Genomic DNA, 19,866 nt, shown 5'->3' on the forward strand with positions numbered 1-19,866 from the left:
GATTGCTAAAATATGTTTTGTTGGTCTTTGTTTGCCTTTTCCCAAGTTTAGAGTTTTATACCCTTTGTTTATTTGTTTGTTGCATTTAAATAAGAAAGATGATTGGGACTTGGCAACAGTCTCTGAAAAATATCAGTGTGACATCGACAGCAAAGCTGTCCACAATAATAATATTATGTTAATTATTCTCCTAATGCAATCTTTTTGTTCTTTTAAATCATTTTGAGTTTGGGTAAGATGGTTGCAGAAGCGAGAGGTGGGCATTTAATTGGTGCATTCGAGCACGAGGCCGACTGACATACACAGAGCAACCACTTTGCTTACATAGTGCAAACACCAGATTAATCGGTTTGTGCATTGAACGATTGGCTTTATGCATGAGAGATAGACAGAGAAAAAGGAGAGAAGATTAAGATGCTTTTCTCTTCTCCAATTATGTATATGAAAATGATACTTGTATTCGTGAGTGCGCACGTAAATAAATAAATATGAAACTCATATTAAAAAAATTAATTTTTTAATAATAAATCTCAATATTTTTTAAAGTGATTACATGACGTTTGCGTATTACACGATTGTATGTAACATTATAATTCTATTTTTGGGTAGGAGAGAGAGTAGGTTATTCACGTGGATGGAATTGACTCGTACGTGCCTCAATATATATTGTTTGAAAGAACTCTATCTGCATGGTAACAAGATGAAGGTAAAAGAAAGAGAGCAAAACGACTCTTATCTGGTGTAGACGCGTAACCCCTCCGCCCTTGTCATCGGTTGGTCCACACTGACTAGAATACATGTTCTCCAATTATTCTATCTATGCGTGCCATATATTGCCTATATATGCTATTAAGGAGCCTGGCCCTCGACCAAAACACAAAGTTAATTTGGACATCAAGGATATGGAATGCCTGAGGTGTTGTCATCGTTTTTCATAACAATTGGTATCAAGAGCCAAGGTTAGGGTCTGAGAAAAAACGATGGCTGGAGAAGAAGTGAAGGTATCGGGGATCGAGAGGTTTGATGGCACGGATTATGGGTATTGAAGGATGCAAATAGAGGATTACCTCTATGGGAATAAACTTCATCTTCCATTGTTGGAGAAGAAGCCGGACAGCATGTCAGTTGCTGATTGGACCCTGTTGAATCGACAGGTTCTGGGGGTTATTCGTCTAACCTTGTCGAGATCTGTTGCACACAACGTCATCAAGGAGAAGACGATTGCGGATCTCATAGCGGCTTTATCAGGTATATATGAAAAGCCGTTAGCAAATAACAAGATACATATGATGAAAAAGTTATTTAATTTGAAGATAGCCGATGGTACGTCTCCAGCTGCGTAGAAAAGGGAGAATCAGATCTTTTTGTGAATTGAAAGTCACAACGATCTGATTTGTATGGATGTATCAGATTGTAAAAATTTATTTTTACCATAAAATAAATTTAATGTATCACATCTAACCACGTGGCCGGTGTGTGATCCGTTCTAATTTTGTATCACATTTAGCCATATTAGTATACGAGTAGTTCTAGTATTGTAAGATCTTTTTCACCTAGCATCCAATCTCTGATCTTGAATCATATGATTAGTTAACCCGAGAAAAGTTGAAGACAACTCAAGGTGGGCTCTTTGTAGAGATGCTGATATCCCATCCCCATTTAAGCTTTTATGGGTCTAAAAACATCTACAAGTCGTTGTAGTATGTAAAGATAGGAACAAAAGAAAGAAAGAAAAAGAAGCACGCAACACACTCACAGGTAGGCCAAAAGGCTGATCAGGCCATTGGAAACCTCTACAGCTAGAAACAGCCATTTAATTAAAATCTTGGGTGGAGGGACCATTAGCAGTTCTTTTGGCCCACCACCATAAATCGTTTCCCAAAATACAAGTATCCCTTTTGAACTTATTAGGGAGACCTAGTCCTACATATACAAGGTTATCAAACCTCTAAATCATAGGGCATGCTTGCCATTTTGGCGTGGGACTGGGACGTACGTTTTTGTACCTAAAAAACTCATATGATCACTCTGACCAGATATACCTGAAAAAATACCTAATAGATTCTGAAAATACATCCTGACGGTTGCATAACAATGGAACTACGGTGGTTTAAATTACAGCAAGTAATTTAGTGGCTCAGTTTTTTGTCAATGGCTTTAATGGATGGTCTGAAACAGCTCAAGTTGGAAGGGAATATTCAATATTCCCCACTCCTCCACCTTCTTGGGCTGGGCCTATGTCATCGGAGTGTTGAGACTTGGGGGTCGGGCATTACCAAGTCCGGCTCACCATCGTGGGGGAGGTCCAGGCCAAAACAAGCATCTACACTCTCCTAATATATAAAAAGCCACACCGCATTAAATGCACTAGCATGGGGTACAAATATGAAATCCCAGCAGAAAATCCTGTTACTGGCAAAAGGCTGCCACATTAAATGTGACAGTATGAAAATTTGAGCGGACAAGACCCCAACGTGAGGGGTATAAGCAGCATAAAGCTGCTAAGGGAAAAATGTTAATCACTATCATCAACTTCTTAGCTCTTTTTCTCTTGGCTACACACTCGACCACCCTCTTTTATTCCTTTGTAGGTTCTCGACGGGATTCGGAGCTAGTGGCTACAAAACACGTCTTATCACAAGTAATTCAGGATGGTTTGAAACACTTTATATATGTATCCCTTAAATTGTAGATTCACCCCAAAGATATATGCATTTATTTATTTATTTTTTTCAGTTTTTGGGTTCTAATATGAAATTCCTGAGAATTCTTGAGAATTACAATCTATAAAATTCACGGGCTTTGGTTGTATCTTGGGGATGATTTACCTGAAAGATGGTAGGAAACTTTGAATGAGCAAGGGCAAATATCATGTTAAAAGAAGCGATTCAACGCCCTCAAAACCAAAGTTTTGTTCTTGCTATCACACGAGTTTTCTAAACCTTAATTAGGATGCGCATGATGGCTATGAAGCCAAAGGCGGCATTTGGCTGCACTAGAGTACTGTACATGTATTCATCAACTGTAACAGCTCCGGAGTACCAATTCAATGAGAGGTAGCTAGCTGAGTTAAGATACTAAAGAGTTGAGATATTAGGTGCAACTTTGCGAACCCCAAATTTTTGTTTTTGGTCAGCCCTTAAATTCTTCATTCTACTAGCCAAAGCAAGGATATTGGCATAAGATCGATACTTTCAGAGTTGGAGTGCTAGGAAATGTATACCAAACTTGTGGGCCATGGTCCTTGGGACGCTATAATGACTACTTCTGAATAATACAAAAGGAGGTGCGAAATCACTACTTATCTAAAAAATTTAAACTAATAGAAAGTGGTAGATTTAATCATTTATATATGTTTTAATACTCCTCCTTACGTGTGAGCTAAACTCCTTTTCAATAAGTGCAGTTTTTAGATAAGTAGAGATCTTACATGGTATCAGAGTAAAAGTCCTAAATTCGAAATCTGACTGTACATTTTAACTATTTAATTAAATATTTTACGTATTGAGATGGAGTGGAGTGTTGAGACAAATATAAATAATTAAATCTATCTCTTCATATCAATTTAAGATTTCGGGACAAGTGGTAATTTCACAGGAGGCTAGAATAATAGTTAGACCCATAATATAGGAAGATCATTTATACCTTGGAGTAGTATTCAATCAAGCCATGTAACTGAGTAAGATGGGGAAGGGGAATTGTTTTAGGATTTATCAATATATTAGATGTTTTTTCGGGATTTCGAGTTAGTTGTTATGGGTTATTTAGACACCTAAGTAGTAGATACTAATTTAATTAAAATTTTAAGATATTCTATAATGTATAAGGCTGTAAGACTATCGGTCTGGATCGGAAAAATCAACCGGACCGAATGGTTCGGTTTGGACCAAACCAATAGTCTTATTGGTCGTTCTCGAGGTGTGTTTTTTTTTTTGGATCGAACTAGACCAAGATTGACTGAATGTGTATATTTTCAAATATTTTATATAGATCTAATATATTATTTTATATAGTTGTTGTATAAGTTAATTATGTAATTTTTATTCAAGTGATCACCATTGACCATATATGCAATGAACTTATTTAATATTCATTAACCATATATAAAATGTTAAAAAGATCACTTAATTTTTAATTTTACTAATTTAATTAATTTTTATATTAATTTTTCTGTAAAAAAAAAAAAAAAAAAAGAAGGAGGAAAAATTGTTCATGGACCAAATCAGACTGATTAGACCAATAACTAATGGTTCGGTATGGCAAAAATGATGAACCAAAATTTTCGGTCCGTGACCCCCTTGGACCCTGACTGGACCGATTACACCCCTAATCATATAGACCAATGATTAAAGTTCTAACCATTATTTCATATGCCCTTAGACTACTGAATTCTAATCTTATCAAACTATTAACCTGTAAATTCTACCATCTATCACTCCTATGCTCATTTCGTGAGAGGTTTGGATAGCCAGAACTGATCATTATCATAATGGAAAGGAAACAACAGTTGCTGTAGTTATTCACAAGGCCTGTCGATGGATATCTGAGTTGAATATGTTGATAAAACCATCCAAGGTTTTACCTTTTGATGCAAATCTATCCTTGCAAACTTTGGATTTAAATCCAAAACAAGTGATGGTTTAAAGGCTTATTTTACTCAGTAGGCCGCACCCATCTTCTGGGATGCTTAAATTAGATGGGTCTAATAGGCCTAGGAAGACAGGGTGTGGAGGCATTATTAGAACAATTTGGTTTTTGCTCTCTCTTTCATTTGGGAGATGACATTAACGCGTATGCATAACTAATGACTTTTAGACAGGGATTTTTATACTACTTACAATTTGGTTTATTGGGAGTATTTTTGGAATAGTTTCGTAGTTCTTATTAGGGATGACAATTAGTGTGCGCGAGTCATGTTCGTGTCATGTCAAATCATGAGTATTAAACTATATGAGTCAACTTGTTTTGATCTAAACTCATTTATCTCAAATCCAAACCCGCTTGTTTCTTGTCGGACTCACGGGTCGTATCATATATTACAATTCCTAATTTTTGTACATTGGTTGACAAATTCTATTTGTCCTTCCTGGCAGTGTACTATGGCATATGGGATGACAATATCATTCCAGCAAGTTTTCCCATTTTCTCTTCAACACTCATATAGAGAAAATAACTCGTGGTTGATGCTTTGGTTAAAATAGGGTAAAAGAGCATTGTTATTCATAAGTTTCATACACCACGCAATTTTTTTTTTTTTTTTAATTTTTTTTTATTTTATTTTTCTTAAAACAATTGAATTCCTTTACTCATCATTCATACACCACATATTTGATAAGAAAAAAATTAAAAAAATAATAAAAATGGTGTGTGGTGTATGATGCAGGTAAAATAGGGCAAGTATTTCATGAACTTATTTCTTAGCTTCCGAGAGCTTCCTAAGGCTGCATTAGATGAAGTTAGGATGGATTACATGTACTTGCCTCATTAGATACATTTTGTTTCATATAGTTTTCTAACCTGTACACAATCTATAATACTTGATTGATGTTTGTAAATATGAACATCTAGATTTTTACATTCTCACTTTTTTTGAAGTCTTGGTTTTGGGATTTTTGGGACCCCAGGCTTTCTAATTTCTATAGTACACATGATATTCCTTTGTTGAAAGCGAAGATATAATTTTTAAGAAAATTCACCTAACGATGATAGTCGAAGACTAAGAGGCTATTCATATAGAGCTATTATATTCTTAAACCGGTGTGTAAAACACATCGTCCACATCATTTAAATAATAAGATTTGATTTGTAAGATTCAAATTTCAAAATTTCTCTTCCAAATCAAATCATGACATGCGGACATTTTATTAGGCGTGTGTTATTCACATCGGCTTATAAGTAGATTTTTTCTTTTACATATATACTTAAATGTTAAGGGCTTACACTTAGTAGGTGGAGTAAACACACGGAACATAACTAAATAGAGGTACAGGATAGAGTCAGAGTTCATATTATTAAATCATCACTTTCCAAATGCTTAAATTGATGAGAAAAAGATAAATAATCACTTTTAGGTTATACATGAACTCAATTTTCAGCAGGACTTAGTCTGTGGATCTAATAATTTTGTGGGAATGAATACGGACATAGTGACAGATGTTGTGTGCAACACATGCTAAATTGAGCGAAGCGAGATCCGGGTTACAATGGCTGAATCCATACTGAGCGAAAGGTGCCCATGTAAATGCAGACAGCGTTGATATTGCCTATTTTTTCGAACTTTCTGAGATAATAAGGACCAATAATGCTTTTGTCACGAAGCATGCAGAAGAATCTTATCGCCTTAATGTGTGTCCTTGTTATGCCATTTGGATTCATCCCAGAAAACCAAAACCAACGAAAACTCTTAAAAATCATAGAACCACCCAAATCACATGCAAAAATTAGCTGCATCAACAAAACAAAGGACCGGGACAAAGAGCAACCAGCAACTCTTAAAAATCCTTTTCTTTTTTGCCGAATAAAAGAACATAAATCCTTCAAAGTATGAAATGGTAAAAACGTAGTACATTCCAAACTATAAAAGAGTAAGAAAAAAATGTCAGATTACAAGCCAAAGTACATTCAGTATGAATGAAGCAGAAAATAACAAAACGAGTAACTACAACATGAAGCTCAGGAACTTCATTTCTGTTCAATGCAGACCAGAAAAGTAAGAACAATCGAGTATACTAGTAGTGCAACATATCCGAGCATGGGGTGTCATGCTTGGTCCAATCAGAAATATGTAGTTCAGAGTACAAGCCAAGTAAATTCAATGTGAATGAAGCTGAAAATAACAAAACGTAACTACAATATGAAGCTGAGGAACTTCATTTCTGTTGCCTGTGGCTGCCTGCATTTACAGCTGCTCAGGACATTCAAGGGAACTGGAACTTCATGTAATCTTGCTTTCCAGAAGGAGGGCTAATATACACCCAAAGCAAGGAAAGAATGATTGAGACCAATCCTGACCAGACAAAGACAATGGTCGGAACCTTTCCCCTCCTTCCCATCAACCCCTTGGCAAATGGGTAGAGATGGCACAACACCCAGAAGCTGAAGAACACCCCTCCGAGGAGCTTGCTCCACTGAGGGAACAGGCTGTACATTGTCCTTGCTACTCCAACAGCGATTGCAATCATGTTCACCATAATGATTGTGATTGGAGGAATCATTAAGAAGCTCCATTTAACCTCATACAGATCTGCAAATTCATCATCTCCATCATCTGGAGTGCCAGACTTAGAGGTCAATGTAAAAGAGATGTCAACTCCTGCTATAACCTTCAGTAATCCTTGTATCACAGCAGCAGGATGGGCACTAGTTCCACCGATCAACCAAAACTGTTCATTTCGCCACCAATCATGGAGATTAATACCTGACCATTTAATTTCAAGAATTGCAAGCATGCACAAGGTGATGGTGATGGCCAACAAGAACACCAGGAAGGTCACACTGAGGGATTGGACTATGAACTGCCCAGAAAAGAGAGAAGCTGCAGGCAAAAAGCAATAGACTATGAGAAACAAAGATGTGAAAGGGTACATTCCCACATTGAAATATGCAACCCTCTGCAAGAATTTCATTCGGCAGCTTGCAAACAGTGCATTGTTCCTAGAGAAGAAAATCTCAACGGATCCTGTTGCCCATCGAAGTACTTGGTGAAGCCTGTCTGTCAGATTAATTGGAGCAGTCCCTCGGAATGCATCCCTTTTCGTGACACAATATATTGATCTCCACCCTCTGTTGTGCATTCTATAACCAGTTACCACATCTTCTGTTACAGAACCGTATATCCATCCTACTCTTTTGCCCCACTCAGTTTTATCCTCATAGAAGCAAGAAATAACACTTATCGCCTCTGCCACAGTTGCAGCATCTAAAGGCTCACGAGGAACGGCAAGAGAACCAGCAGGTCTGCCTCGGTAACCATTTCCTTGTAAATCTTGAAGCAACCTTCCTTGGTATTCTGCTACTGGGATAGAAGCAGTCAGAGAATTAGAGTTGCCAAACCTCCTCGGAAGAAGCAAGGACTCGATATCTGCATCATCATCATTATGATCATCATTGATTGGCAAAATTACCTCTTCATTCTCTTCCTTCTTTCCCACCTTTGATCTTCTCAGAAACAACTTAATTTTTCTCCTACCAAACCATCCATGGTGTTCTGTGGTTCTGGGAGGACTAAACCCATAGAGTGCAGTTCTTCTGAAAATGCAGCCTGTCCCTACATACATTGGACCCTGTAGCCCATCCAGAGCTCTCATACTCACATCAAAGAAAACCGTATTATGATTTGCATACCGGTCATTCGGATCAATACCCTCAAACCTTTGTGGGAATTGAACATAACAGATCCTGTCACCGCCCCTGTCCAGCATAAAGCACATTCCTTCCCTAAGAGCCAAGGAGTTGTATATGTAGTGATCACAGTCGAGATTAAGAATGAATGGGCCATTTGACATGATTGCACTGGTTCGCACAAGTGCATTCATGGCTCCAGCTTTCTTGTTGTGATCATAGCCTGGCCTCTTCTCTCGAGACACGTACGCCAGCATTGGCAATCTAATGTCAACTTCTGTTGTGTCAATCAAATTCTCCGCATCTGCTTCTGCACCATAAACCGGTTCTACATTGGGTGGAGCTAGCATTGCCTGCAGAGAAACCACATATTAGTGTTTGAAAATCACGAGCAATTCAAAAGCAAAGCCCCTCTACAAATTGAAATGTGAAGAATTACCTGAATAATACCAGCATGATCCCCTCTTGAGTGGTCCATCTCTCCCGAAGTCCATGTTCCAGGCCAATGAGAACCATCTGACATCCAAGTAGCCTTGGGAAACTTAACAGGTTCAGAGAGACTCCCCCCATTTCCATCTGTTTCTTCTTTGCTCGCAGCTCTTCGTGCGCATTGTAAGCATCAGATCTTCGTCGTATAGACTCTGGTAAGGAATTGATCCTTACTTTGAATTCATCATACTCTCTCTTCACCCGCCTCCTCTCCCTTACGAAATCAAGCCGTACTTTGTTCTTAAGAAAATCGCGCTTCTGCCCAAAATATGCCTCAGGATTCCTTGGTTCTATCCCATGCTTCCGACAAAAAGGAACCCAAATTCTCGCAAAGCTGGCAGTCTCGGCAAGAGCTTCAAATGTCAAGAGAGAGCCACCATCATCGGACAAGTAACACGCGAGCTTTTCCACCGGATAATCAACGGCGAGGATCGAAAGAATGGTGTTCGCAGTGACAAGAGGGGGTTCTTTTTCTGCGTCTGCCGTGGAAACAAACACATCAATCCCCGGAAGGTCGGACCGCCCTTTCGGGTTGCGCAGGTTTGGAGATTCGAACCGCTCTTTAAGAACAGAGAGGTCAGTAACTCTGTTTACAGGGCAGAGCTTAGGGAGCTGATCTAGAAGCCACGAAAAAGCAAACCAAGTCTCACAAACTGTGGACATTCCCCACAACCACATTGCATCTCGATTTGGGTGTCGAATCCTCCAAGTAAGAAAAAAACCGAGGGCGACAAGACGTAGCAGAATAAGTAATCTGCAGAAAAACAAAGTTCCAGTTTTTGAAATTTAGATGGTCATCACAAACCTAACTGAATTAGCCAAGCTTATAAATGACCATACCAATAATTGAAATAGCCATTATTAAGAACATGAAATAACTATGTCCCAAATCAATTTAGTGGGAGAGATATATTACACCAAGTCAGACACGATCAACAATAACCACCATTCGAATTCGCGACTAGCACAAAAATTCATTTTTCAAGATAAAAATGGACTCTACAAATAAAACATACAAAGAGTGAATGAGAAAAGAGTCCAGAGTTGAGCTCACCTATATGGACTGAGAATGGCAGCAGAAACCTTCACTTTTCTTGTCAAAGGCCTCCTGCTTCTCTCTCCAAAATCCGGAGGGTGTTCAAACTCATTAGTCCCAGACCCAACCCCATACCCATCTTTAGGCCACAGCGCATTCCCATACCCGTACGTCCCTTTCGTCTCGAAGAGCCACCGGGTGTGATCAAAATCTGGCGGATGGTTTTGTTGTGCCTTAAATGATTTCACGACCGAAAGTCGCTTATCCAGCTTAAACTCTGCCATAGAAGGCAATGGCAAGGCTTGGTCTTCTGCTTCCGACCTGGGTTCATCATCATCATCTTCGTCTTCATCATCATCACTAACTTCCTTATAAGAGTCTTTGCACCCAGGGCACCTCCCTCCTCCACTTCCAACACAATCCAAGTAACAATCCCTGCAAATCTTAAACCCACATTCGCATAAACCCCTCCTCGTTGTCATCCCTTGCATCGCCTTCTCATCACAACCCTTCATCCCACAAATTAGTCCCGATTTCAATGCTGGATCCGTCCCTTCCATTGAGCAATCAATAACATGTCCTCTAGTGACCGAATTGTACCCTCCGGTGAATAGAGTACCCGAGATGAAGCTCCTCTCAGGCTTTCCGGCACTCTTACAGTCCTCGGGGAGACTAGTCTGAGAAGCTGACATGGGCGGAGTAGGTGGTATATGCACGGTGTAACTCACAAAGTCGGAGTTCAGTTCCTCCGTGGTGGAGGTGGTTTCCTCCTTCGACATCGAACAGTACTTTCCGCCGCTCGAAAGCCGTCGGTTTCCTCGGCTGCTGAGTGGAGAATTCTGGCTGTTTGAAACCGAAGCTCGCGGCACTGGACTGGTTAAGCCCATGCTTCTGATCCCTCCTCCTTTCCCTCCCGATGAGACCGTGATGGTCACCGGGGAGGAAGAAGGGGACGAAGCCGATTTCACCATTTTATTAGCAGCTCAATTTCGGCCAAGAAAGCAAAACTTTCCTGAGAAAGAAATAGAAATGCACTGAGAAAATATGGAAGAGTCGCAATGGACAAAAGTGGTGAGAGAAAGAGAGAACCCTCAAAGACCCATTACGAAAAAAACTGAGTTTCGTAATGAAAAATGGTAAATAGTAGAGGAAGCTGAGATACTTGGGTGAGAGAGGAGGAAGAAGAAGAGGAAGAGGAAGAAGAAGAAGAAGAAGAAACTGGGGGCAACGGTCGGATTTGAAAATGGTCTTCCTTGGGGTTTGCGAGAATTTCAACGGTCGGCTGATCTGGACCGTACATTAGGAAAAATCCTCCAGTTGCTTTTGAACTGAAACGGTCGATTTAGGTGGAAAGCTTAGGTTATCATGAAGTCAGTCGGGTCCCATCTTCAACGGTCGACTAGGAAAGTAAACGGCTTTACATGTTTTTGAAAGGCACCCCCGGATTTCAAACTTTTGCTGCTTCTGATCATGCATTTAATTATTTGGATCCAAACAAAGTTCAGATTTTTTTAACATCTATAAAAGAAATACAATAAAGTTTTATAATTTAAAGGTTTTTATGATATATTACTTCTTTTATTTTTCAAATTTTCGAATCCAATCTCTTTTAGGTGAGAATATTAAATCCATAATCTACAGCTTAATCTTGGACTTTATGAATCCTAAGTTTTCCTTGACTACCTTTTAGTTTGTTAAAGTAAAAAGAAACGATTTTGTTTGGTATACAATATGTTCTATTGAGATATGCATTTTTAAAGTTTTTTTCCAGAATTAAAATTTTAAAATGAGAGAGATAGACATGACTTGAGAGTTTTTCATGACAAATTCTTTTAATTATATCATCTAGAATTTTATAAAAAGAACATAAAAACTTATGTATTTAATGGGTATAACTAACGGTTAATTTGCTTCATTGCCTGACAATTGTCTTTTAATAGCATTTTAGGCCATCTGGGAGTCTTCAAGAACCCTAAGGGCTCGTTAGGATAGTGAGATAAGATAGTTTTAGTAAGTTAAATAAAATATTATTATTGTTTTGAGATTTAAAAAAGTTGAATAAAATATTATAATGATTATATGATATGAGATGAGATAAGATCATTTCTCTATCCAAACAAGCCCTAAATCTATATTGATGGAAATTAATAGACTGATGCTGGCGTACAGGTGGGGACAAAAAGGGATGGAGAGAAGAATTCAATGGATCCCATAGGAGCAAATGGGGAAGAGGAAGGTTGTGGGAGGTCTTGGGTTCAAAGACTTGGAACATTTTAACATTGCTATGCTGGCTAAACAAAATTGGAGATTGATGCAAAATCCAAATTCACTTGCTGCACAGGTAGTGTCTTTAAAATATTTTCCTGGAGGGGACTTGCTAAATGCTAAGCTAGGGACAAAGCCATCTTACTTATGGAGAAGTTTTTTGGCCGCTAGGACTCTCCTCAACGAATGCTTAATTTGGAGAATTGGCAATGGAAAGGCTGTCAAGGTCTGGTCTAAAAGGTGGATTCCTAAGTCTATTACATTCAAAGCTCAAAGCAAGGTATCTGTTTTTTTTGAAAATGCATGTCTCTAAACTGATTCATGAGGACACGAGGCAATAGAAGATGTAGCTGGTTCAAGCAGTGTTTAATAGTGAAGAGGTTGGTTTGATTATAAGAAAGCCCGTTAGCCCTCGTGGAAGTGCAAATAAACTGATTTGAAGATGCACAAAAAATGAATTTTTTTTCTATCAAGTCTGCCTATCATTTGCAACTAGATCTCAAAATGATGAAAAAAGGACAATCTTCTGTTAACTCCTGTCCTAAGGATAAATGGGCTGCACTATGGGGACTCAGGCTTCCTAACTCTAAAAAACTTTTTATCTGGAATGTGATACCCTATATGATATGAATAAGGGTAGGTGATGTATGAGATCCCACATTACTTGGGAATGAGAAGTTATTGCTCTTTATAATATTCCAATGGGGCTCCAATTGTATCATTGACTAGTCCTTTTAGAGTATAGGTCATGTGGTTTGGGCCTTCCATTGAGACATTACATGGAAGGCTTGTCATGAGGAATTGCCAACTATATTGAAGTTGTATAGGAGGAAAGTAACAAACAACCCTTTCTGCCTAATCTGTGAACAAACAAAAGAGTCTATTGAGCATGCCCTCTAGTCATGTGCCTCGTCTAGGGATGTATGGGCCTACTGCTCCAAGAAACTACAGAAATGCAAAGTGATAAATCAGAGTTTCAAGGATACTATGCTTAACCTTCTTGAAACTCTTGGAAAAGAGGAACTAATGGAACTTGATGTGGTGATGTGGAAATTATGGAAAAGAAGGAATGAAGAAATTTTTGAGAAACAGTTCACAAATCCCCTCACATTGTATAATCAAGCTTACCAAAGACTGATGGACATCAAAGCTTCTCACCAGGAGCATGAAACCTCAATTGTAAGATCACCTGATGGTAGTTCTCATTGGGAGGCACCTCTTCATTATGTGATTAAAATTAATTGGGATGCTGCTCTCGACAAGAACAAGTGTAGTGTTGGCTTAGGAGCTATGGCAAGGGATTCTGAAGGACATGTGTTGGCTACACTGAGGATGAACAGACCACTTTTTCCAAACCCTTTACTAGCAGAATCATTGGCTGCTTTTCATGCTTCTATTTTGGGTCTTGAGCTGGGTTTTTAAAGAATCATATTAGAAGGAGATGCTTCAAATGTAGTGCAGACAATCAAGGCTAGAACGCAGGGGTGGGATAGCAGTGGTATGATCAACATTGATACCTACAAGATTCTATCACATTTCAAGAGCTGGTCCATTAGACATGTCAAAGAGAATCCAACCTCGTGGCTCCTGCTTTGGGAAGGGATGCATTAACAATTTCTGATGTTATTATTAATATTGAAGAAATTCTTTATTGTATTCAAACTTTTTTATAGAGTATGATCAATAAAGTTTCCATTTCTTTAAAAAAAGAAAGAAAAAAAAAAAGCATTTTAGGCCAAAGTATATGCATGCCATTTTTATTTCATATCAAAAGAATTCTTCCATATGGCAAGGGCAAGCAAAATAAAGGGGAGCCAGACGTCTCTCAACAAAAGACTCAAGGATGAGAAATCCAAAGGGACATGTCTTTAAAGCATTGGCATTAGTTTCATCAAACCCATCTTCAAAATTTGATGAAAAGTATATATTTTTCATAAATCCAAAATCTCCCTATCCATAACCCCACATTGGATTAGTCATTAAATTCATCAAAATAATAATATAATATTATTTTTAATTCTTTTTGCCATATCTTACAATTACACTAACCATATGTTAATTAAAGTAACCATAGTCATTGCAGGAATAGAACAGGTAAATATTTGCAATATTTCGAACACGAAAATTTGGAGAAAATGTTATGATATTGTATAGAAATTAAAGTAAAAGCTCCTCCAAATTGCCTACTTAAAAAAAATGGATTGCAGTAGCCGAATTTTCTCATTACACCAAACTGGATTCTACTTTCGAGTGTATCAATCACAGAAGACACTCAAACATATAAATATTAGTTACTGATGTTGGAGTAGTAAATCAATACAAATTTGCAGTATTTTCATTCATTCATGAGTCGTGGTTGCTTCTAACATAGATAACAAATGACACAAAGAACTCCCTCCATTCATCAGTCAGAACAAAAACTGGGTTGTCCTCTTCCTCTTTTAATTCCTCATAGTTATGCTCTTGTAACATCCTATTTCAACACCACCATGAAAGACCAATTTGAATAAGAAAAAGCAAATGGAAAATACTGTTGTAACTAGTAGAAATCTTTTTTATGCATAACAATAGAACTAATAATGAATGCGTTTATACAAAAAGAAATTAGACAAGAAAACTAATAATAGAGCTTGGAAATCACTTTTTTCAATTAGACATCAACAAATAAACAAAAAGACATTAGATATTCAAGGATCCAGCTAGTACCATTGCCACAATTGACTCCTTTTGTGCAATCGAGGAATTGGTTCTCTTTCATATGTAGACAAGAAAACTGGCTTAGACTACATGTAACATGTTCTAATTGATAAACAATTCTAAAGGTATTCTCTCATTTAGACCAACTAGTCTGAACATTTATAGCACATTTTATTGAACAATAGTCTTAGTTTTGCAACACCACGGATGATGAAAAGATGCAAGTGCCAAACTTTCGTAATCATGGCAACCAAAGCAAGCATGAAATTCAATTGAGAAACACGTCTCATTAGTCATATAAGTTCAAAAATCAAAGGTCTTGTACAGGAAATAAAAAAAATTCCATTGTTTGCGAGAGAACTTCCAACAAGGGCGTCTAAAAAATTCAACAAATTACCTCTTTTTTCCACTTGATCTAGGCGCTAACATTTTTCTCTCAATGAACTATCTCTAACTCAACTCTTTTCCCCCCTTCAATATGTGTAATAGCCACTTGAATCAGGATGTCCAAATACTACCTAAATCAATTCCCAACCCAACCATCTAAAATAAACGAAAGAATTTAAGCTCACTTAACTGAGCTCAACTTATCTAATTTTCTATGAAATACAAATATTCTACCTACTTTAGCCTCATTTCAAAAGCCCAATTAACTCCTAAACATAATGATATGCCATTCTATTAAGATCTTTTATCTAGTACTCTCAAGATTTTGAGAGTAAAAGGCCTTACCATGACAAATAAATGAACGAATCGTATCAAAATGTAGAGAATAACTGGGTTAGAGCAATTTACGGAGTGGAAAAATCATAAGCTTCTTCATGCTCAAGAAGCACACCTATTCAAATCGTTTGGGAGAGGAATGGGACCAAAAGGTTCTGTAAGATTTAATAAACACAATGCTAAAAGGGAAGCAGCGAATACTGCTATGAGTATATTTGATTGACATATATAGATGTTACATGAGTATTGATCTATTTGCAGTAGTTACATAAGACTTATTTGTACAAATTTAAATATTAGTTTGATTCTAAAATAGGATAACAACTAGCCTAACAACTAGTCTATCATTTTCCTCTCAGTGTTGTGTTTATCTTTATCTTCATTTGTATCTTTTGTATATTTATCCTTAACATCCCCCTTCAAGCTGAGAGGCAGTTCACAGACTGAAAGTTTGTCCCGAATAAAATGAAAACGAGATGTAGTAAGTCCTTTGGTGAAGATGTCTGCCAGCTGAACATAAGTTGATAAGTATCGAAGAATAATGTCTTTTTGAACAACCTTCTCACGAATGAAGTGATAATTGACTTCTATGTGTTTTGTCCTTGCATGAAAGAATGGATTGGCTGCAAGTGAGAGGGCTCCAAGGTTGTCACACCAAAGTATAAGAGGAGAAGTGAATGGAACTTGAAGATCAGAGAGAAGCATGTGAATCCAATAAAGTTCTGCTGTTGCAAATGCCATGGCTCAGTACTCTAATTATGTGCTAGAGCGAGAGACTATAGGCTGCTTTTTGGCACTCAATGACACTAAGCATGGGCCAGGAAATACTGCATAACCAATTGTTGATCGACGATCCATCACATCACCTGCCCAATCAGAATCATTGAAAGCCTAAAGTTGCAAAGAACCTTTGGCAAAATGAAAGCTCTGATGCAGGGTGCCTTTTAAGTAGTGCAAGACACGCTTGGCAGCAGACTAGTGTAGAGAGGTGGGAGCATGCATAAACGGACAAAGTTTGTTAACCATAAAGGCTAGCTCAAGACGTGTGAGTGTACAGTACTGAAGGGCACCCACAATTTGTCTATAGCTGGTAATGTCTTGTAGAGGGTCACCAGTGATTTGTGAGAGCTTGGTACCTGTTGCTAAGGGAGTAGAACAAGGTTTAGCTCCAGCCATCTTGGCCCTGTGAAGTACATCTGTAATATACTTGGACTGAGATAAGTAAAGGCTTGGCTGATCCCTAATGACTTATATGCTGAGAAAATAATTTAGAGATCCCAAATCTTTCATAACAAAATCCTTCTTTAAGCAGGAAATGAGATTTATGATTAGGGAGATATGTGTTTCTGTCACTATTAAATCGTCAACGTAGACAAGTATAAAGATATGCACTCCAGGTCTGTGATATGTAAATAAGGAATAGTCTACATGAGATTCACAAAAGCCAAGTTGAAGTAAAGTCTAAAAGAGTCGATGGAACCAGGCTCTAGGTGCCTGTTTCAGGCCATAAAGTGATTTATGTAATTTACACACATGATTTGAAAGTGATGCATCAATAAAACCAGGTGGCTGTTCCATAAAGACTTCCTCCTCCAAGGACCCATGTAAGAAAGCATTTGAAACATCTAACTGCCTGAGAGGCCAGTTATGATGGACAGCAAGAGCTAAAATAATTCTGATAGTAGAGGGTTTGATTACTGGACTAAAAGTCTCAAAATAATCTAAGCCGTCTAACTGCTGAAAGCCATTGGCTACAAGTCTGGCCTTAAGCCTTTCTACTGACCCATCTACCCTTTGCTTGACTTTATAGACCCATTTATTTCGAATCACATTTCGGTTGCTTGGCCTTGGACATAGAGACCATGTGCCATTACCCTGTAGAGTTTGAAATTCTTTCTTCATTGCATCATGCCAAGCAGCAACCTTAACAGCCTGGTGAAAAGTAGAAGATGCAGTAGGTGTTGAATTTGAGGTAAGTGCACACAAGGGATATTTAGTAAAATAGTAAAGATGAAAGTCAGGAAAGGTTTTGGGCTAAGAGGTTCCTGTTTTAGAGCGTGTGAGCATGGGATGAGTGTTTGATGAAGCCACTGGAGGTGAGGGATCTACTGATGGGGTGGAATTCACAGGTAAGTCATGACTGGGGCTTGAAGAGTAAATGGGAGCAGTAGTATTCAGAGGTGAAAGATTATCATCAGAAGATAATGGAGATAAAATATGAGGGGTAGAGGAGGTACCTGAACCACTGTTGATGGTTTGTGTGAAGTTGTTCTCTACAACATGACAGTATTCTTTTGACTGGGCTGAGATAAAGATGAGGTTGTTGTAGTAGCTGAAAACTGAGCTTCATAAAAAATAACATGATGACTAAGATAGACACGATTGGTAGAAGGGTCAAGGCATTGATACCCCTTATGATTGGAACTATATCCAAGAAAGATGCACTTCTTAGATCTATAAAGGAGTTTATGATGATTGTAAGGTCTATGTAAGGGGTAACATATGCAGCCAAAGACCTCATTAAAGGAGTAATCAAGGGATTTATTTAGCAGGAGCTGAAATGGAAACATGTTGTTGAGTACTGCAGTAGGTATTGATCAGAAAAATGGCAGTATTGAATGCTTCAACCCAATAGGTGAGAGGAAGATGAGCATGAGCCAGCATTGCTAAACCAGTTTCAGTCACATGTCTATGTTTCCTCTCATCAACACCATTTTGCTGATGGGTATGTGGACAGGACATGTGGTGAATTATACTATTGGATTGAAGAAAATCTTGAAACTGATGAGAGGTGAATTCACCACCTCCATCATATTGTAGGCATTTAATTTTTTGGTTTAATAGGTTCTCAGCATAACATTTGAATTTAAGAAAACAAGAAAAGGCTACTGATTGAGTATGTAATGGATAAAGCCATAAAAATATAATCATCAATAAATATGATGCAGTAACGACAACCACTAAGAGAAGAAATGGGAGAATACCACAAATCACTGTGTATTATTTCAAATGGATAATAAGATACAAGAGTTGAGATAGGAAAAGACAACTTTTTACTTTTAGCCAATTGACAGCGTGTACAAATGGAACCACTGTGTGAATGGCCTTTAACAAGAATTTGGCTCTTATACTTTAATAAATTAACTACCTGAGCTGTTAGATGACCCAAACGAAAGTGCCAAGTGGAGAGATTTGCTGCAACACCAAGTTGAGCAGACAAGGCATGAGTTTTATTGCTTGCTGTTTTATTAAGAGATGTAGTAAGTTGAATAAGATAGAGTCCATCTTGTAAAAGAATCTGCCTCGTGAGGTTGTCCTTCACAACAAAGTAATCAGTAGTGAATTTAAACTAGCACCTATTATCTTGACAAAATCTTTGAATGGAAAGAAGATTTGTAGCAGCAGTAGGACAATGTAGTATATGAAGTAAGTGCAAGGTTAAAGAATTTATTTTAATCTAAGTAAAACCAGTGTGTGAAATGTGCAAACCTGATCCATTACCTACTACAACTTCATTTTCACCACGATAAGGTCCACTAATTTGAAGATTGCTTAAATCAGAAGTAATATGATTATTGGCACCACTGTCAGCTAACCAAGTTTGATTATCAGGGACAATATCTTGACTAATAGCAGCCATTGCAGGAAGTTGAGCTGGGGGATGGCGTCCTTTGTATGCAAAATCCATCCTGTGATAGCAATCAAGAGCTTGGTGACCAAGCTTGCCACAAATTTGACATTGGGGTCTATTCTGATTAAAGGACAAGGAAGACTTAGGTCGAGAGGATCTCTATGTGTCATTCTTCTTTTGAGGAGAAGAATGTTGGTTTTGTTTGAATGAACCACCAGGTGTGTATCTATTGTTGGGGTTGTTGGGATTATATTTCTTTTTATGAGAATATAAGGCAAAGCCACCTAAGTTTGGGGTAGAATTATGACTGTTAACCATCATTTCATAGTTGAGCAATTCTGTCTGAAATTCATCAAAAGAAAGTGAAGTTTGACGAGTTGCAAAAGAATAAGAGGTAACAAATGCATGAAAAGATGGATTTAAACCACTAATCAAGTAACAAATTAAGTCACCATCATCAACTGGCTTTCCTACAATAGCCAATTGATCAGCCAAAAACTTAATAGTCTGTAAGAATTAATTGCAGGTTTGTGCTCCTTGACGCAGTGTTTGTAATTGCCTCTTGAGATGAGCCACTCTAGACTTAGATTGAGAGGCAAAACGTGAGGCCAACATTGTCCATACTTGCCTTGAGGTTGTGAGACCATAGACAGATGATAAAATAGTCTCAGTTAAGGTTGCATTC

At 37.9% G+C, this 19,866-nt stretch overlaps 1 protein-coding gene across 1 annotated transcript; it reads right to left on the reverse strand.

The window, feature by feature from the left end:
- Positions 1 to 6,546: 6,546 nt before the first annotated feature.
- LOC121262510 (cellulose synthase-like protein D5) lies at positions 6,547 to 11,088 on the reverse strand. Its single transcript, XM_041165005.1, is given in 4 exon segments — positions 6,547 to 8,693; positions 8,780 to 8,910; positions 8,913 to 9,583; positions 9,884 to 11,088. Coding segments are annotated over 4 exon segments (3,531 nt in total). The 5' UTR covers positions 10,837 to 11,088; the 3' UTR covers positions 6,547 to 6,917.
- Between the last annotated feature and the right edge of the window lie 8,778 nt (positions 11,089 to 19,866).

The sequence above is a fragment of the Juglans microcarpa x Juglans regia genome, chromosome 4S, assembly GCF_004785595.1.
Source record: "Juglans microcarpa x Juglans regia isolate MS1-56 chromosome 4S, Jm3101_v1.0, whole genome shotgun sequence".
Classification (NCBI taxonomy): domain Eukaryota; kingdom Viridiplantae; phylum Streptophyta; class Magnoliopsida; order Fagales; family Juglandaceae; genus Juglans; species Juglans microcarpa x Juglans regia.